The sequence below is a fragment of the Bufo bufo genome, chromosome 3, assembly GCF_905171765.1.
Source record: "Bufo bufo chromosome 3, aBufBuf1.1, whole genome shotgun sequence".
Taxonomy (NCBI): Eukaryota; Metazoa; Chordata; class Amphibia; order Anura; family Bufonidae; genus Bufo; species Bufo bufo.
Window position 1 is genome coordinate 598060273 of NC_053391.1, and position 15732 is coordinate 598076004.

The following is a 15732-nucleotide window of genomic DNA, read 5'->3' on the forward strand; positions in this document are numbered from 1 at the left end:
GAATCCTTCGGCTGATGCTGGTAATAGGATTATATATTTACAGGAAACCCATGTCACATGCCTAGAATGCTTGGTAAAGGAGCATAAAATATTAAGAAAAATACCTTCAAAGAGATACATAAAAAAAACAACACTGGTGTCTGCACTCTTATTGCCATGTCATTAAAGATGCTAAATAAAAGTGGATTACACGGAAAATGTAAAATACATAGTCTATTACTTTCCAATAAGGCGCAAAATTAATTATTCACTACACCAGATTAAAGGAAGAGCAGTGCATCGAATCTCCAGACTATGGCCACCTTTTTATTGCTCCAATTCAGCGCAGATTAAAAATCTCCAAGCGGTTTGCGTCTGCAGCTCCTATGCAGACCTATGTGCCCCTATAGGTGCAAATTATAAAGTACCTGTATTCTATGGTACTCCCGTTCAATTTGATCCCTACTTCCTGCTAGCATACATTTGGTGGATTATCACAAAGTAAGGGCCAGATAAAAGGGAAGTATAAATTCAGTACCAGACTACAAAGTGCTTGTTTGTAGTCTGTAACCATGGAGAGACATGGGAATGTACTGGAACAGCAGGCGCTAAATAGTAGACCTTAAAACTATTTCAAAAAGTGCGTAATTTTTTTTATTTTGAGTGCTTTGGTGCAATGTAAAGGTGTAAATAGCCTTAGAGTCTAGATGTAACAGAGTTGGAATTGTCATTTATGTGTTTCTTCTATTACGCAATGGGAGAACATGCACACACGCACGGCCCCTCCATTCATTTCTGTGGGAGTTCCGGAGATAGCCGAGTACAGTGCCGCCGTCCTACCACTGGGACCCCCACCGATCTAATAGTGAATTGAAACAACCTGAATTATCCTTTTAAAGTGTAACTGCCATTCTATTTGTGTAATGTGTAGGGGCAGTGATGCTGACCCTTTTTGTAATATTCTTTAATTACTGAAATCATACATTTCTATTAGAAAATTAGCTCTAAAGTGGCCCATTTTGAGCCCTAGAAACGCTCCTCTGTCTTCTGTTTACATAACTGTGGAGACGCGCTCCATACTGACTGTGGTATGTAAAGAGAAGACAGAGGAGCGTTGCGAAGGCTCAAAATGGGCCACTTTAGAGCTAATTTTCTAATAGAAATGTATGATTTCAGAAATTAAAGTATATTACAAAAAAGTCAGTATCACTGCCCCTACACATTACACAAATAGAATGGCAGTTACACTTTAATATATATTTTTTTTTAAATAAGCTCTGTTGTCTCATACACCGGTTTGCGAGACAATCCCATGAAAAAAAGTACTCTGGCTGGTACATAGTAAGTTTATCTGTATTCCTATGTCAAAAACATAGGTAATATATAATGTGCTATCATGGCGCAACTAGCTAAATGACAAATTCAGCACTGCTATATCTACACAGCGTACACTGCTCAGACTTCCGGGCTGGAAATTATAGGCACAAAAACAAAATAAAAGTGTACTCCATTATAACTGCATACTGACTGATTGTAATACATTACATCTCACCAAACAGCAGTGCACCCACCCAGGTCAGGCCCCTGCCAGCGGTCTAGATGCTGTGAACCTGTATTTTGCAAGACAACCAGCCAATTACCACTGCCTGTCTGAATATATTGTTTTCTATGTCGTACAAAACTCTAGACTATACTCATGTGCTAGGAGTACATAGTAACATTTCTATTTTGGCTGCCAAATAGGAGAACAGGTAAAATGTAGATTGAATGTTCCCCTCACAGGGGTAAGTGGATCTTGTGAGATTCTCAGAATCCTTCTTGTCACGCTTTCACTGAATCCATGTGAAGTCCCAGTTCGACATTGCTGTGGTGGAGACTCCCTCTTTACACGTGCACCGATGGCACTGGACGATACCAGCTTGTTAAAGCACACACTGAAAATTAAATAGAAAAACTATACATTTATATAAGAAAAAAATTCGGATGGCTTTAACATGGATCCTTCGTGTGAAGAAAATACGGGGAACTCCTTTCAAAAACGGTATGCCACATTTGGGTCTTGGCCTTTCCCTGAGTCATCGCAGTGTCCTTCACTTGCCAAGACGCCTATTTACAAAAAGCTGCAAGAAATGGAAATGAAATGGTTATAAATAGGAATAATTCTGACGTGAGCAGCACATTTTTATAAATAAGCCAGTCATGGTCGAATACACTCATTTACAACAACAGTTGTACAATACATCAGGTCAGTGACTTGACAGTTAGGGAATGTGTCATCAGAAAATGACCTATTGTTTAAATCCCGTTTTTATGTTTAACATATTTTTAAAGAATTTTTGATGAGGTTATTTTTAATTTTCCACGTCACTGTCCATATTTAAACAAAAAACATAAAATCCTGCAGTTTTCCCACTGGCCACTAAGGCTGTATTTACACGAGTCAAAAATCGTCCAGATTATCAGATTATTCCTGCAAGAGGTCGTTCCCGACTAGGGTTGTCTCGATACCAAAATTTGGATTCGGTTTCGATACCATAAAAAAGTATTGCGATACTCGATAACATGAAAATTTTAATTTTTTTAAAAACACACACAAAAAGCCGCCTGCATTCTGCATTTTTATGGAACCTCCGGCCCATAATAGAACAGTCCTATCCTATTTTTTGGGGGGACAAGGTGACTAAAAATGGCGAATTTTTTTTTTCTTTTACAACGTTCACTGCATAGAAGATATTTTTTTATATTTTAATAGTTTGGACTTTTCGGACGTGGCGATATGTAAAATGTTTATTTATTGTTTATATATTTTATATGTAAAATTGGGAAAGGAGGTGATTTATACCTATAGCTTGGTGTTTTTTTTTTTTACTTTATTTACTATTAGCCCCCTTAGGGGCTACAACCTAGGATGTTTTTATCCCTTGTCCTATTCACCCTAATAGAGCTCTATTAGGGTGAATAGGACCTCACACTCTCCCTGCTGCCCTGTGCATCAGGGAGCTTATCATGGCAGCCAGGGCTTCAGTAGCGTCACCACTGTTCTTAAATACTGGGGAGGGGAGGGGGCGCACTGCGCCACCAATGAAGATAACTCGCCCATTAATTCAAATACAGGAGGCGGGTACTGTCTGCAGAATCATATAGCCGGCACCCGACCTCTATGAGAGGTAGCTGCGATCCGCGGCAGTTAACCCCTCAGGTGTGGAAACTGAGCTCATGAGGAGACATGAAGTACAGAGAGTAGGGTGGGGATCTGGCTAGTCTCCATTATGACAGCCCCACATTACCACAGTCTGTCCTGTCTGTCTTCTCTGTACTTCATGTCTCCTCATGAACTCAATTTCCACAGAGATTCAGCTGAAGATCCAAACAGCTGTACTCAGGATCATAATCCCTGACAAGTAGAGCAGAGAGGAGGATGAGGCAGCATTTTAGCTCAGTGTTGTGAAGTGACTTGTGCTGCTGTGTGATTAGGACAGGTTTTGTGTGCACTAATAGGACGGCGGTCATTTTATTTCTCCTAATGATTGCTTCGTAGACAAAACGAGCCATTATAACGAATGAAAGGTACTTGGGGATATATTTATGATAAAAGTAATATTTAAGTATTTTCATTTTCTTAATTCTCAGAGAACCCCTTTAAATTGTAATGCTCTGCTGGAAAAATGGTCAGGATTATCAGACTGCCCAAAACAATTAAAAAAGACCTTCATCAGTAATCATGGGCAGCATGAAACAATAATGCTTACCCTTTTTAAGTATAGATAGAGGGAGTGGTCGAGTAAACCAAAAGTTTCTCATTGGAATTATTGGTCAATATAGTTGCCCACTGATTTCAGGCAGGGGAGGACTGGGAACTTGAAGTGGCCCTGGAAAAAATACTAAAAGTGACCCCTTTTGTAGTGGGGTCCAAATTGATGGAAGGCAGAGCCAGCAATACTATATTGTGGCACATTATACCATCCCACCAGAGCCGAATACCAGTCTAACACAAAATACTGCCAGCAGATACAAAATGCTTCCCCAAAAACTTCCACTAGCCAGCTATGAGGAGGGCCCAGGTGGCCCCCTGGGCATCGGCCCACCGGGAAATTTCCCTGTAAGGTCTATGTCCATTCCGCCCCTGATTTCAAATAAATTGACATCACATTTCCTCACACAGCTAAAAGATTATGGCAGAGGTCTGATCACCATGTGAGGGCATACAAGCCTGACAAGCCTTTTTTTCAGAGGACTCTTATAAGACCACCTTCACATCATTGTTTTGTTTTCTGTTCTTCTGATCCATCAGAAGAACAAATAAATAAAAAAAGGGTCCTTGATTTTGTGCATCCGTTGTGTTTATTTTGCATCCGTTTTTGTCTGTTCCCTCCTCCTCCTCCATAGAAGACCTTTTCCTTGTAAAAAAAAGACGTAACTGACAAAAACAGATGCAAAATAAAGGATGTTTTTTTTTTTCCTATTCTTCTGATGGATCAGAAGAACGGAAAACAAAACAACGATGTGAACGTGGCCTAACTAGTTACAGTTGCAAGAAAAAGTATGTGAACCCTTTGGAATGATATAGATTTCTGCACAAATTGGTCATAAAATGTGATCTGATCTTCATCTAAGTCACAACAATAGACAATCACAGTCTGCTTAAACTAATAACACACAAAGAATTAAATGTTACCATGTTTTTATTGAACACACCATGTAAACATTCACAGTGCAGGTGGAAAAAGTATGTGAACCCCTAGACTAATTACATCTCCAAGAGCTAATTGGAGTGAGGTTTCAGCCAACTGGTGTCCAATCAATGAGATGAGATTGGAGGTGTTGGTTACAGCTGCCCTGCCCTATAAAAAACACACACCAGTTCTGGGTTTGCTTTTCACAAGAAGCATTGCCTGATGTGAATGATGCCTCGCACAAAAGAGTTCTCAGAAGACCTACGATTAGGAATTGTTGACTTGCATAAAGCTAAAAAGGGTTATAAAAGTATCTCCAAAAGCCTTGCTGTTCATCAGTCCACGGTAAGACAAATTGTCTATAAATGGAGAAAGGTCAGCACTGCTGCTACTCTCCCTAGGAGTGGCTGTCCTGTAAAGATGACTGCAAGAGCACAGCGCAGACTGCTCAATGAGGTGAAGAAGAATCCTAAAGTGTCAGCTAAAGACTTACAAAAGCCTCTTGCATATGTTAACATCCCTGTTAGCGAATCTATGATACAAAAAACACTAAACAAGAATGGATTTCATGGGAGGATACCACAGAGGAAGCCACTGCTGTCCAAAAAAAACATTGCTGCACGTTTACAGTTTTCACAAGAGCACCTGGATGTTCCACAGCAGTACTGGCAAAATATTCTGTGGACAGTGTGAAACCAAAGTTGAGTTGTTTGGAAGAAACACACAACACTATGTGTGGAGAAAAAGAGGCAAAGCACACCAACATCAAAACCTCATCCCAATTGTAAAATATGGTGGTGGGGGCATCATGGTTTTGGGGCTGCTTTGCTGCGTCAGAGCCTGGACGGATTGCTATCATCGAAGGAAAAATGAATTCCCAAGTTTATCAAGACATTTTGCAGGAGAACTTAAGGTCATCTGTCCACCAGCTGAAGCTCAACAGAAGATGGGTGTTGCAATAGGACAACGACCCAAAGCATAGAAGTAAATCAACAACAGAATGGCTTAAATAGAAGAAAATACGCCTTCTGGAGTGGCCCAGTCAGAGTCCTGACCTCAACCCAATTGAGATGCTGTGGCATGACCTCAAGAAAGCGATTCACACCAGACATCCCAAGAATATTGCTGAACTGAAACAGTTCTGTAAAGAGGAATGGTCAAGAATTACTCCTGACCGTTGTGCACGTCTGATCTGCAACTACTGGAAACATTTGGTTGAAGTTATTGCTGCCAAAGGAGGTTCAACCTGCACTGTGAATGTTTACATGGTGTGTTCAATAAAAACATGGTAACATTTAATTCTTTGTGTGTTATTAGTTTAAGCAGACTGTGATTGTCTATTGTTGTGACTTAGATGAAGATCAGATCACATTTTATGACCAATTTGTGCAGAAATCCATATCATCCCAAAGGGTTCACATACTTTTTCTTGCAACTGTATCTCTGCTGAGTATCCTGCTTGTAGTCCCATAAGATTACAAATGGCCTATGAGCCATGATGTCTCTCACCTTCTCTCCTTTGATTTTGAGCTTTCATTATTCATGCTGAGTGCTTTCCACACAGTAGTTTTCGGCATCTCATCCGAGATATTTATATCAGAAGGATCGCACCTTTAAAAAAAAAAGAAAAAAGACTATTATAGAAGGCAATGGGAATTTCAAGCGTGGTCTTACATTAGGAGTACATTCACATGACCGCGTATGTATTTTGAGGTCTGCAAAACTCGGATCCACAAAATACCAAGGATGTTCAGTTTTTGCGAACCTACTGATTTCAACAGGATAGATCATCAGCATCTGATCGGCGGGGGTCCAACACCCGGGACCTCCGCCGATCAGCTGTTTGAGAAAGCAGCGGCGCTATAGCAGCGCCGCGGCCTTCTCACTGTTTACTGCTGGCCCAGTGATGTCACGACTAGTATCAACTAGCCTGGGCACGGCTAAGCTCTGTTCACTTGAATGGAGCTTAGCCGCGCCCAGGCCATTGATACTAGTTGTGACGTCACTGGGCCTGCGGTAAACAGTGAGAAGGCCGCGGCGCTGCTGGAGCGCCGCTGCCTTCTCTAACAGCTGACTGGCGGGGGTCCCGGGTGTCGGGCCCCTGCTGATCAGAAGCTGATGATCTATCCAGAGGATAGCTCATCAGTTTAAACAAAGTGCAGAACCCCTTTAACTGAGACAATGAAATAAAAAGGAAATCGCCTACAGTTATCCTTTTAATTCAGCTGACAAGTCACTAAGGATAGGGAATAGCAAAGGGCCATGGCTCAAAAGGAATCTATCATCTCCAAGATTCCCTGAAAGTACACTAAGTGGTTTATAGTGTAAATGAGTCCAATTATGTACTGCCTTTTTCGGACTATAAAACACACCTGACTATAAGACGCACCCAGGTCTAGACAACAGAAAATGAGAAAAATATATATTCTACTTAATAAATCTTCCCTGGTGGTTTAATGAAGTGGAGGGGTCAGGGTCACTAACTTTGGGGTCTAGCGTAGAGAGGGTTAATAGTTTTGGTCAGCTCCTATTAGTCTTGGTGTCTCATCTGCTGACCATTGTGCTTGTGGTCATCTCATTAAATGTACCTAGCCAAGTAAATGTTTCTCCTGTCATTGTTCTGTAGCGTCTCGCCATGCTTGTTCTGCTATAGTATTTATTGTTTTAGGTACTTTTTTTTTTTTACTTTCCATGATCAGGACACTATACAAATACACACACACAGCTCTGCAGCACACACTATACATACACACAAACAGAAATCTGCTCTATGCACAGCTGGCATATATATGCGCACACACAGTCCTGCTGCATACACACCCGACAAAACACAGGTGTCATTCGTGTGCTGTCCGCATCCATATGCCCGTTCCACAAATTATAGAACAAATCCTATTCTGGTTTGCAAAACAGGACCACAGGAGTCAATGGGACCAAAAAATAAATGCGGACACCACACGGATCCACAATTTGCAGTCTGCAAACGGAAACAGTCGTCTGCACGAGGCCTAATTGGAGTTTGCAACTCCTTTCACTGCAGCTGGGAGACCTTCAAGATGGATGTGATTCTAAGGGCTGTTTCACATGAGCGGATGCCATGCGTGACATCCGCTCCGTGAATGACAGCCAAGACCCGATGCAGATTGCAGAAGCACGGAGCATTAACATGATTGATAATGCTCTTTGCCTCTCTGTGATCTCTTTACTACGAAATCACAGTGAGATAAAGTTGTCACCGTGATTTCGTAGTAAAGAGATCACAGAGAGGCAAAGAGCATTATCAATCATGTTAATGCTCCGTGCTTCTGCAGTCTGCATCGGGTCTTGGCTGTCATTCACGGAGCGGATGTCACGCACGGCATCCGCTCGTGTGAAACAGCCCTAATAGTCCTCTCCATGATGGCTCACTGTTCTCTCCTGCCTGCACTGATCACCTAGGTGTTGGCCAGGGAGAGAGAGAAGTGTGCAGACGCACAACTTTCTCTCTGACTGTGCAAAGCGCTGTATAAGAGCTCTGCTGCATCATTAAAGGGTTCTTCCTTGACTAAGGCCTCTTTCACACTTGCGTTGTCCGGATCCGGCGTGTACTCCACTTGCCGGAATTACACTCCGGATCCGGAAAAACGCAAGTGTACTGAAAGCATTTGGAAGACGGTTCCGTCTTCAAATGCTTTCAGTATTACTATGGCACCCCGGACCTATTAAAGTCCTGGTTGCCATAGTAGGAGCGGGAGCGGTGGGAGCGGTATACTTACAGTCCTGTGCGGGCTCCCGGGGCGCTCCAGAATGACGTCAGAGCGCCCCATGCGCATGGATGACGTGATCCATGCGATCACGTGATCCATGCGCTTGGCGCCCTGACGTCACTCTGGAGCGCCCGGGGAGCCGCACGGACGGTAAGTACACTGCTCCCCCGCTCCCCGCTACACTTACCATGGCTGTCAGGACTTTAGCGTCCCGGCAGCCATGGTACCACTCTGAAAAAGCAAATGTCGGCTCCGGCAATGCGCCGAAACGACGTTAGCTTAAGGCCGGATCCGGATCAATGCCTTCCAAAGGGCATTAATTCGGATCAGGCCTTGCGGCAAGTGTTCCGGATTTTTGTGGCCGGAGCAAAAAAGCGCAGCATGCTGGCGGTATTTTCTCCGGCCAACATAACGTACGCGTTACCGGAACTGAAGACATCTGATGCATCCTGAACGGATTACTCTCATTCATGAATGCATTAGGATAATCCTGATCAGGATTCTTCCGGCATAGAGCCCCCGACGACGGAACTCAATGCCGAAGACAATAACGCAGGTGTGGAAAGAGCCCTTATGTAAAAAATGAAAATCGGTACATCATACAGTACATGAAAGTCTCTTTCTAACAAAGCTTAGAACCGAGCCCTGTACGCTCACATGGAGACTGTATCTACACCATTCATTGTTTTGGCTAGATTTATATCAAGCTGACAGCTCAGAGGCAGTTGAAGGATGACACTGAGCATGTGCAACCTTCTGAGTGAGCAGGTCAAAGAATAAAGAAAAAAAAACTAACAGCAGGTGGCGCTATACAGATGCATTTTATTGAATAACTCAGTGGCTATACTAAATTTTTCATTACATGCAATTACAAAAGTATTCAGATCCAGATACTGGTTTGAAACCTCTAGAATACTTTTTTGGGGAACCCCTTTCAGGAAGCAGTCAGGGAGGTTTGGCACTGCCTGGAGAGAGAAAGAGAGAGAAATAAAGAGAAAGAGAGAGACACTTACCGTGTATTATTGTTTCTGCCAGGGCTGCCCAATAACTTTCTGGTTTCTAAGGGAAGCTGTACTCCTTTATCATCTGGAGCCTGCAACATCTTCTCTGCCTCCTATAAAAAAACGTTTCCTGTAATGACTGTAAATGCGTACGTCTGCCTTTCTTTACTGCGTAGGGACAGTTTATCCTAGTTATTAAATAAATTGAATATGTAACATTTCTGCAAAGCTATTACACAAGCTATTTGTCCAAAACCATCCAGGACAGATCAAAAGTGGGAATCTAGAGGGAGTTATATACAAAGCTTATTCTTAACTCTATCGGACTTTGTAGACAGATCATGGCACGTTATGGTCATAATTTTAAGAAGATAACACATTTACAGCTTGTATTGTACTGTAGTGACCTCTAGTGGAAGCAATTGGTAATACAGATATATAAAGACAATATTATTTCAGACTTTTCCTTGTTTCAAGATAACTACCTGCCGTAATCAGCATTGAAAATGCATATGTAGCCCACTGCACAGTGGAAAGTTCAGAGAAAGATGGATTTCCACCATATGCATTGCCTTGGAGAGGGAGCAATAGAATCACGCTATAATATACTTGATCTGCAAATGCTATAAAATATATCTAAAATAATTTCCTTATTTTTTTTTAAGCTACGGCATTTTCTCTTTTTCCCATGGAAAAGAGTCAGTTGTGACTGCAACCTATATAACTCCTATTGCTACAAAGCTGCCATTGAGGATAATAGCAAGCAACCGGTCGGTCAAGTAATTTTACAATATGGAAGCTACTATAAAAGAAACAAGTGCCTAGAACATATTCAGTGTCAGATAGGTGCAGATCCCACCTCGAGAACAGACGCCCCCCCAAAGTGGAGGAGAGTGCACAGCGCAATCACAGCCAAACTCCATTCACTGCTATGGGAGTTCCAGCAGTCTGTGGTGTCTGTGCATGTGCAGCGTGTTCTCCATTCACTTCTATGAGACTCCTGAAAATAGCCGAGCGCTCACGCTTGGCTATTTTCTGACCTCCCATAGAAGTGAATGGGAGCAAACCGCAGTTTGCTTTAGGGGCCAAGTTCTGGAGGAAAAAATGCTTCATCTGTAACTGGTGATCGATATGAACGAAGTGTTAAGAAATACAACCTATGCCAACTTACACATATATATTGTGTTAAGTTATATTATTGAATTAATCTATTACAGGTTCAGTCTTCACACTGGATGGGTGCAGTCTGATATGCATATAACCAGGGGTGCACCTAGCCTTCTGCTATCTGAGACGAGAACTGAAACGGCGCCTCCCCTCAATGCCAATTTCTTAACCTAACCCCTTTGCCACAATGAAAGCGCTCATTGCCCATGGCCCTTCTGCTGCCCCCCTCTTGCCCCTACCTGGTGCTGCCTGAGGCAATCGCCTCACCTGGCCTCATTGGTGGTGCACCCCTGCATATAACAGTCATACACAGTCTCCATCCTTTACCTCCAGTTCCTTGGCTTTGTTCTTCGCATCATCCAGTTTCTTCTTCTTACTCTCCGGCATCAAGTCGTCCAGCCAGCTCAGCTCCCGGTTAGTGAAACAGAAATCCATTACTTTGCGGACAAACACCAGAGCCAGGACCTGTCACAGGCAAATAGTCACTAGCATTACCATAAGGAGGAGAGTAAAGCTGGAAGAATCTAAGTAACTTCTCCAAATGATTCACATGATATACTCTAGGCACAGAGGGTGTCTAGCTGCACAACATGTCATTATATCAATATTACACAAGCCATGAACGCTCACACCTAATACTCATTTATCATATCTGCGTCCTTGTTCCAAATGTCACACATGGTTTGTTTTTTATACGCCCTTTCCCACATGATAGACAACAGCAAATCTTTGGGACTTGTCAGTGCTCCTCTCTCTAAACATGGGTTCATAAGCATCTCCTTCAAAATAGGGACAGCACTGAAACAAAACTATTAGTAGTGTATTCACACTGCTGTAAGACAAGACGTGAGGCCTTTGGGCGATTATATCACTATTCTTCAGAAAGATTAATAGTAATGGTGTTTCTTACCCCACACACCCCGGCTCTACAGACACTAATGCTACTAATCCGGCTGAAGAAGAGCGCCAGAAACATTGCTCGCTCATAGTGGTGGAGAGAGACGGAGAACTTACTTATGATGCTTCTCCTTCTAAGGAAAGATCACAAAGTACATATCTGGCAACACCTCTATTGATGCATTTCACCCTAAAAATAAACTCTAGCGAATTCTGGAGCTTCCCGAGTTTCTTTGGAAGTACTTCACTATTTGTCCTCGCAACAGATCCCTCAGACAGTGGGCATCTGAGGAGGACGTCCCACCAGCAACTGTATCCCTGGCATTTCTCAGGGCCATATGGACTGGGGAGACGGTTGTTTTATAGGTGGTGGGTGGGAGGGTTCGGTGATGGCAGGAGAAATGTTAGCTATCCAACACTGTAAGTGTTATATAGGATATCGGATTGCAGATCCCGTGAAAATCTAATATCGGAGATTTATCAAAACAGGTGGAATGGAAAAGAGGAGCAGTAGTCCACTTACCGTATATACTCGAGTATAAGCCGACCCGAGTATAAGCCGAGCCCCTAATTTACCCCCAAAAAATGGGAAAAATTATTGACTCGAGTATAAGACTAGGGTGGGAAATGCAGCTATAATGCAGAGTGTATGTGTATATAATGCACACACTCTACATTATATACACACATCTGCAAGAGGGTGACTCCCTGTATTTAATGCAGAGTGTGTGCATTATATACACACACACCTCTGCATTAAATACAGGGAGCCATCCACAGATCTCCCCCCTAAACAGTGCCATCACAGATCTCCCCCCTAAACAGTGCCATCCACAGATCCCCCCTAAACAGTGCCATCCACAGATCCCCCTACAGTGCCATCCACAGATCCCCCTACAGTGCCATCCACAGATCCCCCTACAGTGCCATCCACAGATCCCCTACAGTGCCATCCACAGATCCCCCTCCCCGACGCTCACAGCAGTATATTTAAACTAATCAGTAACCTTTAACTGTGGATAATCTTACTTTGTCTTTGCTCCGGTAATACAGGCAGTGCGGGAGCGGCGCTCACTCACTGACGTCACGCGCCTTCTCCCACTAGGCGGCGCAGGCGTGTGACGTCAGTGAGTGAGCGCCGCCCCCCGCACTGCCTGCTATTACCGGAGCAAAGACCTAGACTCGAGTATAAGACGAGGAGGCTTTTTGAGCACAAAAATATGTGCCAAAAAACTCGTCTTATACTCGAGTATATACGGTATTCCCTGCACCAAGTTAGACAAATCTCTTCCAATGTGTATTGGGATATATGACCTCCCGATTGTACCATGGGGGAGGATGATTTGGATGAGTCAGATAAATATCCCATCTGATCCTCCTAAAACAACATGCATATACTGTATGAGCATGCTAACAGAGAAGATGGCGAACCAATTGTTCCTCTGACTGTTACCTTCTGTGCATGGTCAGGTTTGACCTTTTGAGAAGTCATACCATTTAAAGAATGTGCACAACATAAGGCTCATGCACATGGTCGTATTACAGCTCAATTTGTACGGAGCTGTAATAGGGCAGCCACAGAGGTACAAATACCGTGGAAACATTTTTTCCATAGCACTCTGTATATACAGAGCTATAGCATTGCTTCTAGGGGAGAATATCTCTATATACAAGGAGTCTGACTGAGCCTGCACGGCGGTGAACAAGGACTGTAAGGCTCCATACTAAGGTGACATACAGGCACCGTACCAGGTTACATGAGTCATTTCAGATATTGGCAAAAATTGTCTTTCCGGAATATGAATAGACATACCATCATAGGAAACACAATTGCAGCTGGAGAAGCTTTAATAACCCAAAGTAGAACCAGGCAGGTGAGCTGGATTATAGTGAAAAGGTGGACTTTGCGCAGCGGAACGTGCCGCAGGTAGATGAAGTCCGGCTGGTGTTTGGCCGGCATTGCAAACAGAAGGAGACGGTCGAAGAACTGCAATTAGAAAAAGAAAAATTAGAAAAAGTGACCATTCTCAAAAGAAACACATTAATTGCTATTGGCTTTAGCGTTATGTTTCATTATTATGTTAATTGTAGGTCAACCTTAGCATTTCAAACTTATTTTCCTAGAATTTAGCAGCTGGTCTGCTGCATATTATAGCTTTGATCACCGAGACTGAATGTTATCTGAAATATAAAAAAGTTTTCTTATACATCACATAAAAGAAACTATTAAAGTTGGAAGATTTAATTAGAAAAGTCCATAAATTGTAATAATTCTAATAAAATTAAGGCAGGTTTATTACAGGTCTATTCCACCTCAGATGTAGTGATCCAACCTACATCAGGGGTACACCACTTAGGCTACTTTCACACTTGTGTTCAGAGCGGGTCCGTCTGATATCTGCTCAGACGGATCCGCTCCTATAATGCAGACGTTTGTATCCGTTCAGAACGGATCTGTCTGCATTATAGTTTGAAACAATTTCTAAGTGTGAAAGTAGCCTGAGCGGATCCGTCCAGACTTTACATTGAAAGTCAATGGGGGACGGATCCGTTTGAAGATTGAGCCATATGGTGTCATCTTCAAGCGGATCTGTCCCCATTGACTTACATTGTAAGTCTGGACGGATCCGTTTGCCTCCGCACGGCCAGACGGACACCCGAACGCTGCAAGCAGCGTTCAGGTGTCCGCTTGCTGAGCGGAGCGGAGGCTGAACGCCGCCAGACTGATGCATTCTGAGCGGATGCGCGTCCACTCAGAATGCATTAGATCTGGACGGATGCGTTCGGGGCCGCTTGTGAGCCCCTTCAAACGGAGCTCACGAGCGGACACCCGAACGCTAGTGTGAAAGTAGCCTTAGAAGTACATGATGCAAAAAGAGAAAAATGGCAAAGTACAATAGGAAAAAGTAAAGTGGTTTGCTTCAAATATACATTTTTATAGTATGGAATCAAAATTCCAATTTGAATTAAAGGGGTTGTGTGGTTTTAGGAGGAAACTGGACAACACAGAGGATCCTCCTGCAATAAAGAGCTGACCATTACTTAACTGGCAGATCTCACGCCATTGCCCTGGTTTTCCAGCTGTGATGTTGCATCTACAATATGTGACTACAGTAGCCAATCACTGTCCTCAGCAGTACATCATAAGGCCAATGATTGGCTGCAGCACTCACGTGCTGTTGCAGTAGCCGGGTTTGCACCCCCAATGCTACGCTGGGTCCCCCGGACACAGTCGAGGTGTCACCGCGTGTTACTGCTCTCCAGAAGGGATAGTAAGGCATAGTGCACCCCAATGGGAAATAAGTCCAGGGAGTGAGTGTCTGCAGTAATCCAGGGTGCTTCTTTACTGGAGGAATTCAGGCGAGGCATAGGGCTGACTTCTCCAGTCTTCTCGTTGGCAGAAGAAGGGTTTGATGCAGAGGAAAGGCCTGAGCTAGCTGTCCCTTTCTCTCTCTCAGATGGTTGGTACCCTGGTCAAAGGCTGGAGGCCCAAGGTCTATAGCTCAGTAGTCAAGGTGGCTCCTTGGTCATAGGGTTGGTGACCCATGGTCTGTGGCTCAGAGTCCCCTTCTCAGCGTCTTCTTCTGGTCACTCATGCAGACAGGCATGAGTCTCCTCTTCTAACCACTAATCCCTAACTGCAGAACACTAAGGCCTCTTTCACACGGGCGTTGCGGGAAAATGTGCGGGTGTGTTGCGGGAACACCCGCGATTTTTCCGCACGAGTGCAAAACATTGTAATGCTAATGTAGTTCGGGCTTGGGATCGGTGTTCTGTAGATTGTATTATTTCCCCTTATAACATGGTTATAAGGGAAAATAATAGCATTCTGAATACAGAATGCATAGTAAAATAGCGCTAGAGGGGTTAAAAAAATAATAATAATAATTTAAAGGGTTTCTATCACTTCGTTTCACATATTTAGCTGTCAGACACTAGCGATCCGTTAGTGTCTGCTCTAACAAACCATCCTAATATAATAGGTTTTGGGGCAGCCGTTTCCCTAAAAAAAGAACTTATATCGATATGCTAATGAGCCTCTAGGTGCTATGGGGGCGTCATTAGCACCTAGAGGCTCGGTCTACCTTCACAAACTGCCGCCGCCCAGCGCGCCCCTCCAGCCCACCCATCTCCTCCTGAATGCGATCCTCCCCATGCGCCTCTGTATTCGGTGCATGCGCAGTGAATGTCTGACCGCTTCCCGGCTTAGACATCTCCACTGCGCCTGCGCCGATGACGTCATAGTGCTCCGAGGAACAGGCGCAGTAG

The 15732-nt window shown here is 43.5% G+C and overlaps 1 protein-coding gene across 1 annotated transcript in view; it reads right to left on the reverse strand.

The window, feature by feature from the left end:
- Positions 1-649: 649 nt before the first annotated feature.
- LOC120996158 (electroneutral sodium bicarbonate exchanger 1) overlaps positions 650-15732 on the reverse strand; it is a 247924-nt gene continuing 232841 nt past the window's right edge. The window contains exons 21-25 of the mRNA XM_040425910.1: positions 13277-13450; positions 10894-11031; positions 9412-9512; positions 6162-6263; positions 650-2099 (exon numbers count right to left, since the gene is read on the reverse strand). Of these exons, the coding sequence (XP_040281844.1) occupies positions 2090-2099; positions 6162-6263; positions 9412-9512; positions 10894-11031; positions 13277-13450 (525 nt within the window). The 3' untranslated portion in view covers positions 650-2089. The remainder of the gene's footprint in view (positions 2100-6161; positions 6264-9411; positions 9513-10893; positions 11032-13276; positions 13451-15732) is intronic.